At 35.2% G+C, this 18069-nt stretch overlaps 1 protein-coding gene across 2 annotated transcripts in view; it reads left to right on the forward strand.

Annotated features, from left to right (window-relative positions):
• Positions 1-12326: 12326 nt before the first annotated feature.
• Positions 12327-18069, forward strand: part of LOC145003235 (root allergen protein-like) — a 34101-nt gene continuing 28358 nt past the window's right edge. The window contains exons 1-2 of one of the 2 annotated variants that reach the window (XM_078962363.1): positions 12331-12567; positions 12694-13107. In XM_078962363.1, coding sequence (XP_078818489.1) covers positions 12387-12567; positions 12694-12989 — 477 coding nt within the window. In that variant the 5' untranslated portion in view covers positions 12331-12386 and the 3' untranslated portion in view covers positions 12990-13107. Of the gene's footprint in view, positions 12568-12693; positions 13108-18069 lie in introns of those variants that run through there. The other variant, XM_078962365.1, reaches the window with a different exon arrangement.

Raw genomic sequence — 18069 nt, forward strand, 5'->3', positions numbered from 1 at the left:
CCCACTCTCACTAACACATGTGTTAAAAGGCTAATACTCCACATGCAAGTGGGTTTTACACAAGTCAAACATTTACAAAGTCAATCATGAATAACTTTGCACCCCAACAAAAGGGAATGACCATGGTAGAGGGTCTAGCAGTAAGTCCAAGTCTAAGCCCGACTTTGATATCCTTGCGACCAGTAATCCAAAAAGGGCACTTGCTTCCATAGCTTGTGCTCGGTAGTGATGTTATGGTTAATTTGATTGATTGATGTTATTTATCGGATTTGATAAAATACATTATTTCATTTCATGTATTTTTCACACAAGGTTTTAGATATTTATTTGATAATTATATTTGATCTATTCCTGCTTTTCACAATTGTCTTTTTTATGTTTAACACTTTAGATTGTAATGGTATGTATGAAATTTTGACTTGTTTTGGTAATCTAGGCAATAGTGTCTTTTATAATGATTCGTCCAATTGTGTGGATAAGTCATATTTGTAGCATTGTCTTCTTGGGCACATAAACATGAAACACATCATCCAACTCCAATAGGATAGAGTGTTAGAATCATTTGATCTTAAGATAAACGATGAATGTGAATCTTGTCTCTTGAGAAAGATGACAAAATCACCGTTCATTGGATCATGTGAAAGAGGTGAAGGATTATTGTACCCAATCTTTACGGATGTATGTGGTATATTTAGATCCACTAGAAAGGATGTTAATCGATATTACGTGACATTTATGAATGATTATAGCAGATATGGTTATATCTACCTGATCAAATATAAATCGGAAACCTTGAAAAGGTTCAAAGATATTAAGCACGAAGTCAAGAATCAATTAGGTAGGAAGATAAAGATGCTTAAGTCTAATATAGGTGGTGAATATCTTAGCATCGAGTTCCGCAACAATCTCAAGGAATGTGGAATCGTTTCACAATTGATTCCTAGTAGAACACTGCAAGTTAATGGTGTGGCTAAGAGGCGTAATCGAACCTTGCTTAATATGGTTTTTTCCATGATGAGTCAAGACTCTCTTCCTATTCATTTATGGGGTATTCCTTAGAGACAGTCGCCCATATCGTGATCTTGTTCCAAAAAGAAGGTCGCCAAAACACCTCATGAGATGTGGATAGGGAAGGCTCCCTCGCTCGCACATATCAAGGTCCGGGGTTGCCAAAACACCTCATGAGATGTGGACATGGAAGGCTCCCTCGCTCGCACATATCAAGGTCTAGGTTGTGAAGCACTCGTAAGACGAGATACACATGATAAACTTGAACCCAAAGCCGAAAAGTGTTATTCCATTGGCTACCCACATAATTCCTTTATATATTTGTTCTACAGACCTAGTAAGAACGTGGTCTTCATAGCTTGAAGAGGAGTCTTTCATGACAGAGATCTCAACTTCAAAGAGGATAGTGAGAGTACTATTGATCTTGAAGAAATTCAAGAGTCATCCAATGAAGGAAGCTCATAAAACACTAGCACTCAACATAAGGAAGAAGTTCCATTTGAGCCAATGGACAACTCATTACCCCTTCTTCATTCTAGTAGGGTTAGCGTGACACCTGCGTTCTATGGCTTCCATATTACATCATATTACATCATATTGTGATACGTTTATCAGTGATAAAACTATGGTAAATTTTGATGAGCCAGCTAACTACAAGGAAGAAATGGTTGACTTGAGGCTACAAAATGGAAGGATTAATCTAGCAAGCACAAGTAAAAATCATTAACATACAATCAATGGCTATTTAACTACACATAATTTAAAGGCAATGTAATAGAGAAAGAAACATTAACATGATAGGATTGATCTAGCAAACACAAGTAAAAACCAATATTAATAATCCATATATCTAATCAAGGTTGCAGAACTCGTTACTCGGTACCTGTTCGGCCGACTACCGAGTAGCTAGTACCCGGGAGTACTCGGGAGTACTCGGGGAGTACTCGGATTCGGTAATTCATGTAGAAATATTTTTAGGGAAATTATATATGTCAAAATCATAAGTTAAAATCATAAGTTGATTGAAATATATAACAAAATTAGATACATGTGAATACACAAAAGCTGAAAAATCACATAATGGTCTTACTTTGCGAATAATTACTGAAAATTTAAGATATATATATGTAGTAATAATCATATGTATGTGTTAAATAATAAATCATTAAGTATATTATAGATATTAATCACCGAGTTGACCATGTTTTACAAAACTACTCAGTTTAGTAAATAGGCCGATTAGGGAGTACTCGGGATTTTGTAACTCGCCTCGGTAAGGGGCCGAGTAGCGAGTACTCGGAGGAGTAATCGGCCAACTCGGCGAGTTTTACAACAGTGTATCTAATATTAACTCATAGTAAATTGAGGTTCAACTACACTAAACGAAAACTAAGGGTATTAGCCCATGATTGGAAAAGAAAAAAATGCAATCAAATAGTAGATAAAACTAAACATCATGCAAACTGAATGCTTGAGTCTATTTCATGCTAATTATTCTTCTTCTCTTTATCTCCTGGCCAAAATCATGTCTTCTATGGTTTCTTAGAAGTATTCTCTTCGAAAATTCTCATCCTCGTGGCATTTTAATTCGTCCTTTATATAGGAGGAAAAATTACCATAAAGTAGCCACGACAACATGGCTAATTGCTAGCTACACCCTGGTAACAATTTCCTTATCGTAATCATCAAGGTAATCTACTTTAGTCGAGATGCTTCTAGACGCCACAGCATGGGCTAGACTTTACCGCGCCGTGGTTATTGCCCTGAAACATGCTTTTGAAGCTTCTTTGGTCTTTATTTGCTAACTTCACCCTCCAACTTCCACTTTTTTCCATTTTGGTCCCTTTTTTTCAAAAATGTCTTCTTGTGTCTGAAATATGTAATTTATACAAATAAGTACCAAAAGTCCTTGTATTTAGACCAAAATACTACTAAAATATAAGGAAATAATTCATAAAAATATGTATAAATATGACAATATTAATTTCCATCATTAAGATGGGTAGTTCTTCATTGGCTTGCGAGAGGTTCGCCTCCTCACTGCGGTTCTTTTCCAGGCACGTTGATGCATAATGAACAAACTTCTCACATTTAAAGCATTTTACTTTGCTTTTATTTTTGTTGTGGTCATTCCGTTTTGCATTGGATTTATAGACACCTCATCGGCCACACCCTCGTCTTCGTCCTCTTCCTTGACCTCGACCATCATGAATACCTCTATCCTTTAAGGTGTTTGACGAGCTTCCCTTGTCAGTTTTCTTGGATCATGATTCCCACGAGGCATGCGTAAGTAACAAGGTTCGTCTCCATGTGCTCCGTAACTCCAAAGCCTCTCTTCATGATATTTTAGATGACCCACAACCTCCTCCATATTCATGTATTTTAACTCTCGAAATTGTTCGATAGATATCACAATTTGCATAAATCGAGGTGGGACTATTCGAAGAAATTTCTCTACTACCGTAATCTCCTCAATTTTCTCACCTAGAGATTGAATATCGGTCAAATTGGTAGTTAATCTCATTTAAAAATCATCCATCGATTCATCGTCTTTCATTCGGATAACCACGAAGTCACTCCTCAAGGTTTCTACTTTAGACTCTTTTACTCAATTGGCACCCATGTGCATCACCTTGGTGTTTCCTATGCTTGTTTAATTGTGTCCTTCTCAATTAATAGAAGTAGCACATCTTCTGGAAATGCATGGTAGATAGCAACAAGAGCCATTTGATCTTTCTTCGATCTTTCCGTTCGTTTACATCATTATCTTGAATTGCACACCACACTCTTTGTTCTTGCAAATTCACTTTCATCTTTATCGCCCATACTGAGTAATTTAACTTGTTAAGCATTAGATAGTGTAACATAACACTATAATTTTTCTCAGATTTTTGAACACCTTCACCTTTATCTGCCATCAGTAACATTATCATATACTTTGGCATATAATCACCTTCCTTTAACACCACTTGTTGGGAAATAAAGGTCTAACTATATACAATATTAAAGGTAAATTATTGTTCAAACGTGTGAGCCAGAAAAAATGCAAAGAGACAGAAGAAATAAATGAGAAAAAGTATTAGAAGTTTAAAGCTTAAATCTTTATTTAAGGAAAACAGACGGTTACATAAGTTGTAATAAAAGGCTGACCACATCTACTAGTTATAGCCAAAGACAACTAATATAATAATAAAAAATATAATAGTAATCCCGCACATCTCTTAAAATCAAGAACATGTCTACCTATTCTATTAATAAAATACTCACATAGACGAATCTCACTTGCTTTTCTAACATACAATTAGAAATAGCTTTAAACAGTTGTACCCAAAAAACTTTAAACAATTGTACCATACAATTTTTTTTTAATAAGAAAATGTATATAGAAAAGAAAAACCATTTTTTCTATCATTTACGTAAAAAAAGCCACATTCCTTTCTATCTTTCCATAAAGTTATCTTTCCCATCCGAACGCTATCCTACAAATTTTTTACTATTATATATATATATATATATATATATATATATATATATATATATATATATATATATATTTTTAAAGTTATCCTACCTTAGCTACAGTGAAGTATGTATTTTTTTGACAGAAATAGTCCTTCATCTATATTCTTTTTATAATTGTGGTCTGTTTCTTTTAGAAGGGTATATTTTATCATTTTCTATATTGTATGTCCACGTGTTTTTGCCTCATCGATGGTTTGACCCTGATTTTGGCTTTAATCTTTGCAACGTGTTCATGTTGTGTTCGTCACCGCCTCTCTTGCCCAATATCTATCTTCCGCCGTCATTGCTCACCTCTTCACCGCTAATTACATCGATTTTTTTTTCTTTTTTTCTCTATCGCTCCACACTTACACCCCTCCTTAAATCAACCAACCCATCGATTGTCTCTACCACGTATCCTTTTTTCTTCGTCACCACCTGTTGGTGTAGCAACGAATATCTCCTTTGAGTTTATTGATGTTGATTCCGCTCTAAACTTATGAAGGTGCGTTTCTTCTACATCCAACTAAAGAGACGCGATATCGTCACTGCTGCAGTAGCCCCTCACTGAGGCAAAGCCCACGAGGTTTTCACACTCAATTTACGTTTCTTATTTCATCATATATTGTCGATTTTTTCCCCTTTTATTCACTTACTCCACCGATTCTTCTCACATCATAATCCTCTTTGCTTCCCCAAAATTCTTACATCAACTCAAATAACAGACGAAAGATCGATACAGGGAAAAAGAAGCAACATGTCACGTGTCTGCGTCCTGTGTTCAATCCATCGGAAGGAAGGCAGTCGGAGGCTGCTTGCCCACCGCCGATAATGTCAACGTACCCTACTACAGTGCTACGACTCTGATCACCTCCCACCTCTTCCAATCGGATTCACACAACATATCTTCCACCGTCTTCCACAACGTATTACCCTCCATGACGTTCTCAGATTAAGAGAGACGCTATCTAACGGTGATACTTCCTGAGCTGCTTGCAGATGTCTACCCTTATCACGGTAGTTGAAGTTTGAAATACTGTTTGCAGATGTCTACCGATGTCGACGTTTTGTAGACTTCACATCGGATCCCCTATCAGCCTCCCACCACTTTTGCTCCTAGTAATAATTTATGTATTTATTTATTGATGATTCGGTGGTGTTTTCACCCTTTTCTAGATTCATATGCAGGTATAAATGAGCAGTCAAAATTCATTAACTTGCTTTTGTAGTTTTAAGTGAAGTGGTTAGATAGTTAGATTCGCTATTCATACTTCTGCTTCAGAACCGACTTCAAAATTTTGTACAAATTAATTTGAGGTTTTGTAAATTGACAAGAATGCCCTTTTGTGTTAAATTTACAGATGTTGTGTAGAATGTGGTAGAAATTCAGAACTTTGAAAAACTGGCTAAAGATCTTGAGAATGGTTCCCCACTTGAAATCATGGATAAAGCCTTGGAGAAATATGGCAATGACATTGCTATTGCTTTCAGGTAATCAATCATACATAATATCTTTTTGCTAAGACAAATTCTCTTACTTCTTCTCTCTTTAGAGTACAGCTTATGTGAGACTTTAGGTTAAATAGGCCATGACAAATCAATTGAGAAAAATTTTGTCAACTTTAACTTTATATTTTTTTTTTCTGGGAGCAAGTTTATGAGTTGTTATTTACAGTAGCTCTTATTGAGGGGAAATGGTGAAAGAAGTGGACAAGTTTCTTGGTTGTAGTAGGGGAAGGTTACTGCAACCCATATGTTTCTCATCTTCATCATCGATTATTTTGAGTGTTTACTTATTTATTCATCATCTTTTCATATATCTAGGTTTATTCTAATAAGTTCATTAAACACGTCCAACAACAACTCCAAAATCAAGGGCAAACCCGAACCGTTTTTCCATACATGTCGGTTTTCAGCTTAGTTGGCTGCATATCGGTTGAAAAAAATTGTCTATAGAAGCTGTAATATGATGAAGTGAAGTGCACATCAAGTGTTTGTGGAAATGCTCAAGAGAAGGTAATATGTTTCTATTATATGTTGAAAAGTCTGGCTGACCTACACAGATAATTACGTAAACTGAAAGACAATCTGAACTGAGGTTAATATTTTTTGTTTAACATATAAAATCAATAATCTTTTTTTTCTTGGTGTTATGCATGCAATTTTGGAGAGTTAGTTTAGAAGGTATACACAAGATTGTATCCATGAAGATTTGGCTTATAAAAGTACTCTGGAATGCATAATTGGGAACATATGAAACACTATCTGAACTCAGGTTTACTAAATGATATTTCTTAAAGATTTAAGGGATGTGTTTGTTTCACTTAATGACTTTAGTGTGTAAAAAAGAAACAACGCTTTGGTCCTATTTTCTAAAAATATTGACTTTTTCCTCAAAATTTTATTAAACAGGGAGTGAAGACAGTATATGTGTACTATCTAATATTAATGCAAAGTTGTAGATATTATGATGGAGACGTGTCATGTGAATGTGAAATGGATTTTAATTTGGAAGATTTAAACTCAAAATGCTTTGATTTTTGACAATCATAATCAATTAATCAATCTGCATGTGTTATCGATCATTTTCTGAATTTAAATGTTTTTTTAAGAATTGGTACATAATTACATAAAGTTGGGTTATGCCCAAGTGAGCCATATACATGCGTAAAGTCTCTTTCTTTTACATCTGAAAAAACCATCCAATTCACCAGGAGTTTTGATGTTCAAGTCAATCAGTTTGGAAGTTTGAAAGATTACTCGGCAATGTGTTGTGAGTTTTGAAGACTCTGTTTCTGTTGTTGTTGTATAACTGTATTATAGAACCAAAAGGAGGGACTGCCAAACCGCATGATGTCGGTATGCAAATCTTCCTGATTTGCCTCTTTTTGTTGCCGAAAACCACGTTTTTGACCATTTTTATTTTGTCTTAGAAAAAGAAGAGGCAGGCGAGAATAAGGCATGATTCTGATGGCAGGGAATGTGTTCTTTTGGTTTTTCTTGAAGACACTTTCGCATTTTGAGTGTTCAGAAATCAATTTTATCCACTTTTCTGTAGATTTAAGTCATTTAATAGTAGTGTTATTGTTTAATCCAATTTTGCTAATTTTGTTTGGATCTGAGTGATTAGTGTGACCAATGAAGTCAGTAACGGATCACGATATGCATACTAAAGAGCTTAGCAAAAGAATTCACTAACTTTAGAGTGTTCATTCTTCTTCTTCATCTTTTTTTTTTTTTTTTTTTTTTTTTTTTTTTTTTTATAGTTTAAAATGACCGTTTTCACCTTTTTGGTTAATTTTGTTATACTTTCCAAAAAAAATTGGTTTCATAATTTGGCATGCTTAATGTAACGAACAAAAATTTCAACAAAATTTAAACTTTTCAAAAACAACCCATTTTAATAATGTTATTACAAAAAGGTTTTTAATACATTTATTATCAGAGTATTCCCAGAACCATATCATAAACATAGACACGAGGAGCGGTACGATCACGCCTTCGCCTTGCCATGGTCTCCTGAAGAACCTGAAAAACATTTAAACCACAACTGTAAGCCCGAAAGCTTAGTGAGATACCCCCAAAATACCAACCACATATACGCCGTTCCAGGCTACGACCTTCCGGCCTATAACATAGTGCCTTCCGGTCCATAACATAAATAGCATACATAACATGTTATGTACAGAACATAGAATAGCCATGCATATCGGATCTACTGTGTGACTGGTCCGCTGTATCGGGCCTTCAGTCCACCGGGTCCACCCTCTGAGTCTAGTCATGTCCTTCAAGTTTGCAGTGTGGTTGGTCCACCTGCACCGGGTTTTCAACCCACCTGGTCCACTCTTTGAGTCTATAGTATGACTGATCTAACCGCATCGGGCCTTCAGTCGACTTGGTCCACTCTCCGAGCCTCGGCACATCTGGTCCGCCCTCGTGGGGCCTACAGCCTATCCGGGCCGCTCGCTGGGCCTTCGGAACAACCGGTCCGTCTTGGGTATCTTGGCCTACATCACAAAGCAGGACCCGCCTCAACCCAACTCCAGTCCAAACAACCATGTGCACATAACATACAATCATATAACAGTTCATAGTCAGCAAGCCGATCAAGCATATCACATAACATATCATCATCCTAACCAGGATACCGACCTAACCGGTCACTAGCATAGCATCACCCTACATATCAGGAAACCGACCTTAACCAGGTCTCTAACATATACCATCCTAGCTACCAGGATGCAGACATATCAAAGCAATAACATAACAACAAATGTCCGAATCTCAATCCGATAAAGGGGTGGCCTTGGTGCCTTAGACCCTGTCGATATAGTGAGGATAACTCACCTCGCGAATGCCGAAACTCTGGAGAAGCAGACTCTCGAATCACCAACTCACCGCAAATCCCGAACTAACCATCATAACAAAATAAACATTAGGCCAATCATACATCCACTTATCGGGCCAAGACCAAAGTCTAAATCTCATACAAAGTCCAATATTGGCCCAATTTACCAAATTGGGCCCACCTCACCAAATGGGCCTAGATCCAATGTTCCATAACAATAATTGGGCCCAAAATACTCTATCCATAAATTCCCAGACTTGGCCCAATAACCCACTACCCACAAACGGCCCAAACTCAAAAGCAAAAATGAAAGTCCAACAGGAGGAGTACGCTGGCGTACCTTCCTTGGTACGCGGGGCGTACAACATTGTTCACAAAAAGGAATCGGGGCACTAGCCTGCTACGCGGGGCGTAACCGCGCTACTCAATAAGATTATTATAACTTCTTAATGGCTTAAGCTATTAAGCCCAAACTTCAGATCCCTAGGCCAAGGTCTTAATCCATTAAGACCTATATATCTCACACATGGAACAACTACAGCCCTTGGGACCTCATTTTTCTCACTCAAGACCTCTCAAAAGGTCTGAAAGGACAGATAATCTCGGCCAACACAAAGCATGAATCAAGATGAGAACTTTGGGACAAGAAAGATGCTAAAAACTCCACAACACTTAGATCTATGCAAAATAGATGGCAAGCAAGAAGCTTTATACCTCAAACAAGCTCCAAAGGATGGTATTTCTTCATATCTACAAGCTCCAATCGTTCCTCTTCTTCTTTGACAACTTCTCCTTTCTCCTTCTAGCCTTTCTTTTGCCAAAATGAGCTTTCCAAGATCAAACACACCCAACAATGGAGGGAATACGAGTTTCTAGGGTTTCTGAGGTTGAGGATGAGCTTATGGAGGCTAGGGCATGAACCAACATGTTCCTTATATAGTGGCTGACCCTAAATTAGGGTTTGGAGTTTCTGAGAGTACGCTGGGCGTACTCACCCGGCCAACCCGCATCTTTCCCTCTATTACGCTGGGCGTACCTAGCCAAACTTCAAAAATGCATGCATGCATGCCATGCATGCATGAGACCTTTCCCACTTATATCACAAGGAGCTATAACAATGATCAACTTCAAAACACCGCAACTCCTCTAATCTAAACCCGCTCCCAAATTTTATACGAGGGTAACAAGAAGTCCAATGCTTCTAACAACATACACCAGCCCGAAACCTTCTCGGATAGAACCCATTTCCCGAAAAAGGACCAGAATTACCCTCCCTCTTAAATCTCAGGGACTCATATTAAACACTTTAAGAATGGGGTGTTACACTTAACTTGACAAAAATTACTGATATGAAACTTTTAAAACAGAAAGTTATTTTTTTTTCTTAGTTTTTTTGTCAAATGACCATTTTGCCATTTTTTATCCAATTTGGTCGTTTTTATTGCATTTATTTTTTTTCGCAAATTGACCCATTCAAACATAAAACAAAAACAATATGTTGATATGACGCTCTTAAAACATGAAATATGATTTTAATTAAAAGAAACAAATATAATTGAATTTACAAATGGGTTTTTTTTTTTTCAATTTGTTAAATTTCATTTCTTATTTATTATGGTCTGTCAACTGTAACAATCAATAAATTGTCAAACTTGTGAGATTCATTTGCTATCCCTAACTTTCTGTATTAAGCTGTAATTCATTCTGCATTAAGTTGAAAATAAACAACCATATATTACATATATCAATATCAATAGCATACGACCTAACGCCATTCACTTACATATAAATATTCTTCTTTTTCTTGATTGTTTGATTGTTTTATTATTAATTCAGATGGGTTTTGACAGAGTGTACTCCTGAAAATGACATGCTCTCTCAAAAAAAGACGTATGCTTTTCAAGTGCATTAGGTACGATATTAGTCTTCAATATAAACAAACAGAAGGTTAAAATGCTCGCTTACTACTTTTCCGTTTCAGTCAAGTGCAAGTGGAGGCCCTTGCATCTAAAAGAGAACTTATATTCATGTTGCTCAACCCGAATGATCCAACAATGGAGCACATAAATTCCAATAATTTTCATAGCATATTTGCCGGTAAGAGAACAATGTTATTCGACTCATTTTGTTTGCATATTGTTGTATTAAATTCATTTTATTGTGTATTTTTTTCAGCATCCATTGGTGGTACAAGATATTAAGTCGCACATGTTAATTAACTGCTGAATTTTAAAACCAATTAAATTGAGTTGTTTTTTAAATGTATTTCAAAAAAATATGTGATTAATTGTTGGTTTTTGCTTTCTTTCTTTCATAACTTGATGTAATGAATTCTTTTGAATATCTTATTGTAACATTTCATCAATTTGATTAATATAATGAAATGAATTTGTAACCCTGTCTATCTCTAAACGCATTCATTCCACATGTACGACATAAATACTTCACAAATACATTCTGTCCCTTGCGAAGCAAGGGATACCCTTCTAGTTACTATTATTACTATCCAGTTTAAAGTCACGAACACATTTATATTAAAATATTATATATAAATATTTGCTAGCAACTATGATTAAATAAAGTAATATTTTTATTACATCATTTTTTTACTATTAACCGTGTGCGTTATAACACACATGTCATAATGTAATTATCTTTACAATGTTGATTATGTTGATGTTGGTTTAGTATTTCACTTAAAGTGATTTAAAAGTAAGTAGAGAAGGCGTGGAGAATCAAGTTATCATATCAAAATTCTATATATTAAATAAAAATATGGTCATATTTTAAGGAAAGTGTTGAAGTGGTGGAGAATCAAATATATGTTTTATATTAAAAACGAATAATAATCATTTTTTTTTTTTATAAAATTTATGTATCTTAGTTTCATCATGGGCATGAGGAATTTTCCCTTACTCGACCGGAGAATTAGAAAAGAGTCTATGTAAAATAGCTTTAAATTAACCAAAATATCAAATTTAAAAATAACCTAAAATATTAACTTAATAATGAAGGTAATATATTGGCTTCAAATTTCAATTGATGTGTTGGATCATTAAATAATGAGAAATTAAATTGCTTCCTACTTTTTATGTCTACAATAAAATTATGATAAGTGTCATCATTCCATATTTTTTTAACTAACTCATTAACGTTATATTAGGAATATGTCAATTACAATTAAATTGAATGATGATTTGTCATACTTTTAATGGATAAAAATAATTATAGGCATAAAAGGTAGGAGGTAATTTAATTTCTCTTAAATAATTATAAACTCAATCTCCGCAGCATCTTATTTATTTTTGTAATGGAACAAGTTTGAAAAATATTTCCACTTATACGAGATCACATGGATATACATATTTAGTTTTTTTTTGGGGGGCACATCATCTTTTTATATTGTCAAACTTATATAATTTTTTTTTCTTATTCAACCATTCAACCTTATAAATACCACCATGCTCACACAACAAAACCATTCATCTTTTTAATTCCTTACTTATCATCTCTTGCAAATTGGCTGACAATGGCTGTTATCACATCTGAACTTGAGGTCACTTCTTCTCTTCCCGCTGCTAAACTTTTCAAGGTCTATGGAGACTTCGACACCCTCGCACCTAAGGTAGATCCTCAAACTTTCAAATCTGTCAATATTATCGAAGGTGATGGTGGTGTTGGAAGCATTAAGAGCATTACCTTCGGTGATGGTAAGTATTACATAGATAAAGAACATTTTGTATTTAATATGATTCATGTACTCTTAGGATCGTATATAAAACATCAACAGTTTTCTCATAAATGGTTCCCTAATGTTTGGTGTAATACGTGTGTAGGTGTTCCGTACAAAAATTCCAAGCATAGAGTCGATGCCATAGACATAAGCAATCTAAGTGTCAGCTATACAATCTTTGAAGGTGACGCCTTGTTAGGTATTATTGACTCAGCCACTCATAATATTAAGTTCGTACCTTCTGCTGATGGTGGATCTGTATACAAGCACTCGACTGAGTTTAATTGCAAACCTGATGCGCAACTATCTGAAGATATTCTTAACTTTGCCAAAGAAGCATTCAAGAACACCTTTAAGGCAATAGAGGCCTATGCAATCGCACATCCCGAAGCTTACTAGTTCTTTAATACCCATCGTTTTCAATTTCGTTATTGTGTGCTAAAAATGGAAAAGATTTGCTGCTTGTGTTTTTTCACTTTTTTCACTTAAATAAATGGATACTTGTCTGTTTTTGTCATTGGTGATCATGTCATTGTTAATTTGCTTTGTTTTTTGATAGGTGTGATGAAAAAAATTAGATATTGGTTGTCAGTTAATAATATTTCATGAAGACCTATAATATTATTAGATACAAAAAGAAGTAAAACCTGAATCGAAAAGGAAAACATGAAATGCTGAAATATAAGGCATTTTTCAAAGTAATAACTTGGTAGAGAATAAATATTTTACTGGAAAAACTCATTACAATAACTAGAAGGTTACGTATTGATTTATATTATTAGATTCCTGATTCATTGTTTCACGTACTTCATCCTAATTATAATTTATTGAGTAATAAGCATTTTATAAATTGCTAGTCTAATTTCGACATCATAAATGTTGTCTATGGTTGGCTCGGTAGGGGAGTCCATAGCTCTATGCCCATTAAGCACCGATGCTCGAGACATCTGACCGAACAATTCTCGTCTCAAAGGGTTCAAATAATCATTTTTTTTTTTTTTTTTTCGATTCGAACATAAGGATTTTGTATTGGATGGTGTTAGTGACAAATAATTGATGGCTCTTTGTGACAATTTCTGAGCAAATACGGACCTAATTATTTACAACATGTGATCTATTTACCCACAAATAATCGACACATCTTTTTTCCAACAAACGTCCATTGGTATTCCCGGTCCATATTGTACAATCTAATTTCTAATTATCCTTTAAATTGCGAACAATAAAATTTTCGCGCCAACCTTTACAATAAAGGATAAAAATATGTTGTATCATCTTGAACATATGATATTATTACAATAATATTTATTTATTTATTACAATAATATTTGTTTGGTTTAACTATTAAATTATAATATTAGTTTCACCATCTACAACATAAGAATATCATTCATTATGTATACAATTAAAAGGGAACATACTTATGAATAGTAACCGACTGAATCAGATACTATCGATCCAAGTTCATATTAGAATGAAGAGTACAGTCTTACAAATTGGAATGACCGATTTACAAATTCAACTTCAAGAATATATCGTCAATACCATCTCCTCCTACCTTGCGCCATTAGCTCCAGCTCGCCATCCCTCTTTCGTCATTTGTTGTTGTTTCTTCGTTCTCACCCCAATCAATCAATGTTTAATTTTCTTTTCTCCTTGCTCGATACACAACAGCTGCAACACCAGTTTATTGATTCGGCTCTAGTACACACATAATAGTCCCAAGAGAAGAAACTGATGCATTGAAGAAATCCTAAAGATACAAGTTCGTGGTGGTTATGCACGACATTGCAAACAAATCTCTCCAATTTTGATGCTGCACACTCCCCGCACCAAACCTAGATACATAACAATTTAAGTTAGTTTTATTAACATTTTAACCCATCTACATCATTCGTAGACTATTTAATGAATTATATTTGCCTTATTTTTCCACAAAGTCATTTAATTTGAATTATTTCCTCTTAATTATTGTATAATTCTTTCAAATATTAAACAACATCATTTTCATTTAACTGATTTCATTATATTACCTTTAAACGGGAATAATCCTATGAAAATAAACATTTGTTATACGAAAGCTAACATCACTGACGGAAGTAAATTTAGGTCCTTACAAGTTGGGTTGGGCCATGAACTGTTGGGTTGAGTCCATTGTATATGATGTGTGTATGTGGATAAGAGTTTTATTTACTCGATGCTAGAGTCGAGAATTTTTTATGGATGCATTTTATGAATGGCGGAATATTTGGTATACTGAGGAACTCACTAAGTTTTACGCTTATGGTTGTTGATTAAACATTTTGCAAGTCACTCATGAGAAGAGCTCAGTGGGACTGTACACAAGTATCGAAGATATTTTTTCCACAGTTTTGTAAATGTAACTTCGATAATGTATGGTTTCCATCAATCAAATAATACTCAAGTTTTTTTTTTTTTTTTTTTTTTTTTTTTTTTTTTGAAGAAATGGTTAATTGGTTATTATATTTTAAAATTGAAAAATCTATTTATATTTTTTAGGACGTTACAACTTTAAACTCTCCACTGGGAAAGACGGTCTGACGATCAATGGAAAAGATAGAATAGACGCACGACATTTATGATGACTGAATTCTGAGCAACAAAATAACTGATAATAACCACTATTCAATTTTATGGAACCGCCCTGGAAATCAAAGCGATCGAGGAGAGAGAATGAGAGATAAGGTGGTCGCAATACCCAATAACCGAAATCGGAGAAAGAAAGAAATCTAATCATTTAAAGCACACCTTATAAATTCAAGATAATAGTTGATATTGATTATCTTGATTCAAAATTACAAGGAGAAAAAGGGGCAACAATATATAGAAACGAGAAAGCAATAAAACAAGAGAAAATAAACTAAAACAAGAGATAAATATGGAGAGGATATGGAAAGGATATAAGAAAACCAAAACTTTCCATCAAGTTAAGGAGTGTAAATTAACAACGTCTAACATGTCAAGTAGGAAATGAAGCTTCGATGCTCCAAGCCCCTTTGTGAGGAGATCGTTAAATTGAAGTTTTGAGTCGATCATCATTGGGTAAATTTCCTTCGATTCAACATGTTCACGAACAAAGAAACAGTCCATTTCAACATGGTTAGTGCGTTTGAGAAAACCGGATTGTTGACAATATGTCGAGCTGCTAGGTTGACACAAAAAAGAGTAGTGAAGCCAAGTTAAAGAAGACCCAACTCTAATAAAATCCATCGCAACCAGATGATTTTACTAACAGCTGCACCGATGACATGATATCAGCTTCAACGGATGAGCGTGAGATAACATAATGCCTTTTTGTTTTTCATGAGTTGGGGCACCACCGAGAAGGACCAGGTAATCGATTCGAGAAACACCTAGTAAGAGGACAACCATGCCATTCTGAATCATCATATCTAACCAAATCCGTGCCACCCTCTTTCAATAAAAGTATGCCCTGATGGGGACTGTCCTTGAGATATCAAAGAACTCTAAACGCGACACTCATATGATTCTAACGGGGATCCGAAACAAATTGACTAAGAGTATTAACTGAGTATGCTATGTATGGACAGGCACCTTGGAAGTAAAGAAGACGCCCAATGAGGCGTCGATAGGTACTAGCATCAACCTTGTGTTCCTGGTCATCCATAACGAGCTTGAGATTTTTTTCAAAAGGAAATGAACTCGGGGGACAACCTTCCATGTCACTGTAAAATATCAAGAGTGTACTTCCATTGACTTAAAACAAGACCACAAGAGATTCGGGCCACCTCTATCCCAAGAAAATATTTTAGTTCCCCAAGAGCTTTGATGCTGAATTTATCATATAAATATTATTTGACTTAATGTATCTTCTTAGAAATGTTTCCGACCATGATCACGTCATCGACGTATATGAGAATAGAAAGGAAAGTATCATCATTTTTGTAGAGAAAGAGGGAATAATCTGCTTCAGATGATGTGAGGCCAAACTGAGAATGGCACAAGTAAATTTTTGATAATGGTTTGAAAGGCCTGTTTGATACCTTAGAGAGAGACTTTCGTAGTCACCAAACATGATATTATTTCTTTGTGGAATAACCTTGCGACATCTTGTTGTATACTTCATTATCAAGATCACCATGAAGAAAACAGTTGCTGATGTTGACCTGGTGGATGAACTAACTGTTTTTAGTTGCCATAGACAATAACGTTTGAACAGTAACTAATTTAGCCATCGGTGCAAAAGTTTCATGAAAGTCTTCTCCTTCGATTTGAATGAACTCTTTTGTGACAAGTCTCGCTTTATATCTTTTGATATCCCCATTTGGCTTCTATTTGAACATGTAAACCCATTTAGAGTCAATGGGTTGTTTTCCCTCTGGCAAAGATTCAATAGTCCATGTATTGTTTTTTTTCAAGAGTCTGGATCTCCTTTTTCATCGCTTCAATCCATTTTGGGTCTTGTGTGGCTTCTTTAAAGTTTTTGGGCTCGTTAGTGGTGGTTATGGCCGCCAAGAATGTTTTGTGAGTATTAGAAAAAATATTATAATAGGAAAGATATTTTGTAATGGGATGTACTGTTGATGTAGTATGTGCATGGTCAACCGAAGGGGGAAGTTCAAGAATGAAATCCTTCAGGCGTTTGGGTTGCCTCTAGTCCCTCTTTGGTTGAGAATGACCTAGATTAGTGTGTGTTTAGGGATTTGAGGAGGTATCTCTTCATGACTAGTGTATGGAGCACTACCATCGTTATCCATTATGTGTCCACCTAAGTTCTATAGGCTAGAGTCAGGCCTATTATCTTCCACCTCATTAGGTATGGTAATCTACTCATGATTTGGCCCTTCAATATTGTAGGCTTGTATAGGAATAAAGACATCAAAATCGTCTTTTGAAGCTTGGGTTTGAACTGGAAAAGTAAAAGTGCTTTCATGGAATTGTACATCTAGTGACACCACTATTTTCTTGCTATTAATATCAAATATTTTGTAGCCTTTTATTCCGTGAGGTTAATCAAGGAATATTCAGGCCTCCCCCTTGCTTCCAGTTTGTCACCCTTTGTTTCGATACTCCAAAAGTAAGTAAGACAGCTAAAGACACTCATGTGATCATATTCGGGTTATTAATTGTATAGCAATTCATAAGGAGTTTTATCATCAGGAATTTTAGATGGTAATCGGTTGATAATAAATGCAGTCATTAGCACACATTCCCCCCCCCCCCCCCAAAAAAAAAAAAAAAAACGCTTTGCAAAATTAGCTTCGAAACGTAGAGCTCGAGCAATATCAAGTAAGTGTTGATGCTTGCGCTCAACAACCCCATTTTGTTGAGGCGTATGAGGACATGTGGTTTCTAACAAAATGCCTTGCTTGGTGTAAAAATTCAACATAATATTTGATGTGAATTCCCCACTTTGTCACATCTTATTCTTTGGATGGTTTTGCTGAACTTGTTTTCAACCATTTTGTAAAAATTCACCAAAAATGTACTGGTATCA

Source organism: Lactuca saligna, chromosome 6 (assembly GCF_052625555.1).
Source record: "Lactuca saligna cultivar CGN05327 chromosome 6, ASM5262555v1, whole genome shotgun sequence".
Classification (NCBI taxonomy): Eukaryota; Viridiplantae; Streptophyta; class Magnoliopsida; order Asterales; family Asteraceae; genus Lactuca; species Lactuca saligna.